Raw genomic sequence first — 2,177 nt, forward strand, 5'->3', positions numbered from 1 at the left:
TGTTTGTTTTGTTATTATCTCAATAATGTGTCATCAATGCAAGCAGCCAAAAATACTAGTTTCAAATTCCTGCATACATAATGCCAAATACTAGAATCCTTTTTATCCTGTGAGCTTATTAGTATATATTATTGAAATATCAGAAAGGGAATAACTCTGCAATTAAATTACAAATATATATTCTTAAAAAAGTAGCAGTATTTACTGTTTAGTATTCAGTATTCATTCACCAAAAATAAGATAAAAATAAATAATAATATAATAAACTACAATAACTATACATCATCCCAATACACCACCACCATCTACCACCACCATCAACCACCTCCACCCACCACAAAAAATCTCCATAAAATCCGGCGCAATTATCAAAAATACCCATCACACGTCACCTTTTTTAAACTTTTTATCACCCTTTTACTTTATCCTCTTTTGTCCTTTCATTTCACAATAGGTGAAAGTTTGAAAGTAGATCTAAGGTCAAGTATCGGAAATCAACGGTGCGTGCTTGAAGAGGTCGTAAGGGGCCCACAGTTGATCCAGTGGACATGGTCGCATCGAATTCAATCTCAACCACGGCTTTCCCTTTCCGCTCCAGTGAAGCAAGCTCACCGGACCCGGATGCAGATCCCGGCACAACCCTTCAACGTTATCTCCGCCGAGACCATGTTGGTTCCACCGATGCTCCACCCCCTCAACATCTCCGGCGAACACTAACAAGAATGGTGGCAACGAACCCAGTTCGTAAATCCGATGTTTTTTCTGTATTTCCATCCATTTTTCGAGCTTTTCTGTTATCTTATACCTCCTCCATTTCATCAAATCGATCACCATTACGCCGGTGTTGAAGTAGCACGGCTTCGTAGCGCGGTGGTTGAATACGCCGGAGAAGTAAGGGGTTGACCAGAATTTGGATGTGAAGTAGTGGGTGAAGTTCGCGTGGCAATACTCGGGTGCTCCGAGGACATGGGAATTAAGGTTGATTTCCCAGAGCTTGACGACGTCGTCGACGACGATGAGGTCGGAATCAAAGTATATGACGCGGTGGACGGTGATGGGGAGGAGGTGGGAGAGGTAGATACGGGCGTAGTTGAGTGGTTGGTCGAGTGCACGGCGGATTGAGGTGGAGATTTTGTTTCTGACTAGATCTGTGTGGAAGTGATGGAGGTGGAAGTTGAGGTAAGGGAAAGTTGTGGTGATTGTGCGGCGAAGGGAGGAGGAGAGACGATGGGTGGTGAGAAAATGGAAGATGATGTTTTCCGGGCAGGTGGCGTGTTGAACGACGGAGAATACACCGGCGATCGAGCCACGGAGATAGGTGGCATCTAGGGTCATTGCTATGTGGATTCTTGTGTCATTGCATTCTTTTCCATTTCGAAATGCTTGGGCTTCTTGGAATTCCGGTAGTTCAGCGGCGAAGATGAGGTGGAGGATGAGGATGAGAATGGTGGTTAGGAGGTGGAATGTCGGTGGCATGGTGGTTGTTGTAGAGGTGAGTGTTAAAGATCATGGAGGTTATGAGAGTATCCGTGTGGGTGGGTTAAACAAAAAAAACAATCAAGTAAAGGGTATAGATGTTCGTTTGATGAAACAAGTGGGCCCGGTATTGAAGTTATTTAATAGAGTGGCTGTGGACAGAAATAGATTTCAAAATGTGATTAATTAATATTAGAGTAAAATACAGTTTTAGTCCATGTGGTTTAGACAAAATCTCAATTTTGATTATAGTATTGAAAGTTTATCATCGGTGGTCTCTGCGGAGGGTTTTGGTATCACCGGTGGTCCTGGGAACGTTACCCTCCATTAAGCTCTGTTACTAGTATTGAGAAAATACTAAAGTGTTGTATGTTTTTTTGAAAAGAAAATTTCAGATCTGCAATCCCTTGTAGTAAAAAAATATGGACCAAATAGCTGCAGCATGTAATAAGAAGTTTGTTTGTTTTTTTAACATCTGTTGGTTGGTGCAATAAATTGAAATTTAAATAAACTAATTTTACAAACCTAAAGTAGTTTTTCAACATCGATTACCAAAATAAATATTAATATTCATAACTCTTTCCTTTTTTCTTATAAATGTAATTCAAATTTTATACTCCAAAATCAAAACATCAACATTCAATTACCAAATAAATATCAATATTCAACTAGCAAACTAAAAATTCACATTCAATTTACCA

At 40.1% G+C, this 2,177-nt stretch overlaps 1 protein-coding gene across 1 annotated transcript; it reads right to left on the reverse strand.

Moving 5' to 3' along the window:
* Window positions 1-236: 236 nt before the first annotated feature.
* On the reverse strand, window positions 237-1,567 carry GATL3 (galacturonosyltransferase-like 3). Its single transcript, XM_079015214.1, has one exon. It carries the CDS (start codon window positions 1,474-1,476, stop codon window positions 481-483), a length of 996 nt encoding a protein of 331 aa, XP_078871340.1. The 5' UTR covers window positions 1,477-1,567; the 3' UTR covers window positions 237-480.
* Between the last annotated feature and the right edge of the window lie 610 nt (window positions 1,568-2,177).

This window comes from Lactuca serriola, chromosome 8, assembly GCF_051521515.1.
Source record: "Lactuca serriola cultivar US96UC23 chromosome 8, Lser_US96UC23_V15, whole genome shotgun sequence".
Lineage (NCBI taxonomy): Eukaryota > Viridiplantae > Streptophyta > Magnoliopsida > Asterales > Asteraceae > Lactuca > Lactuca serriola.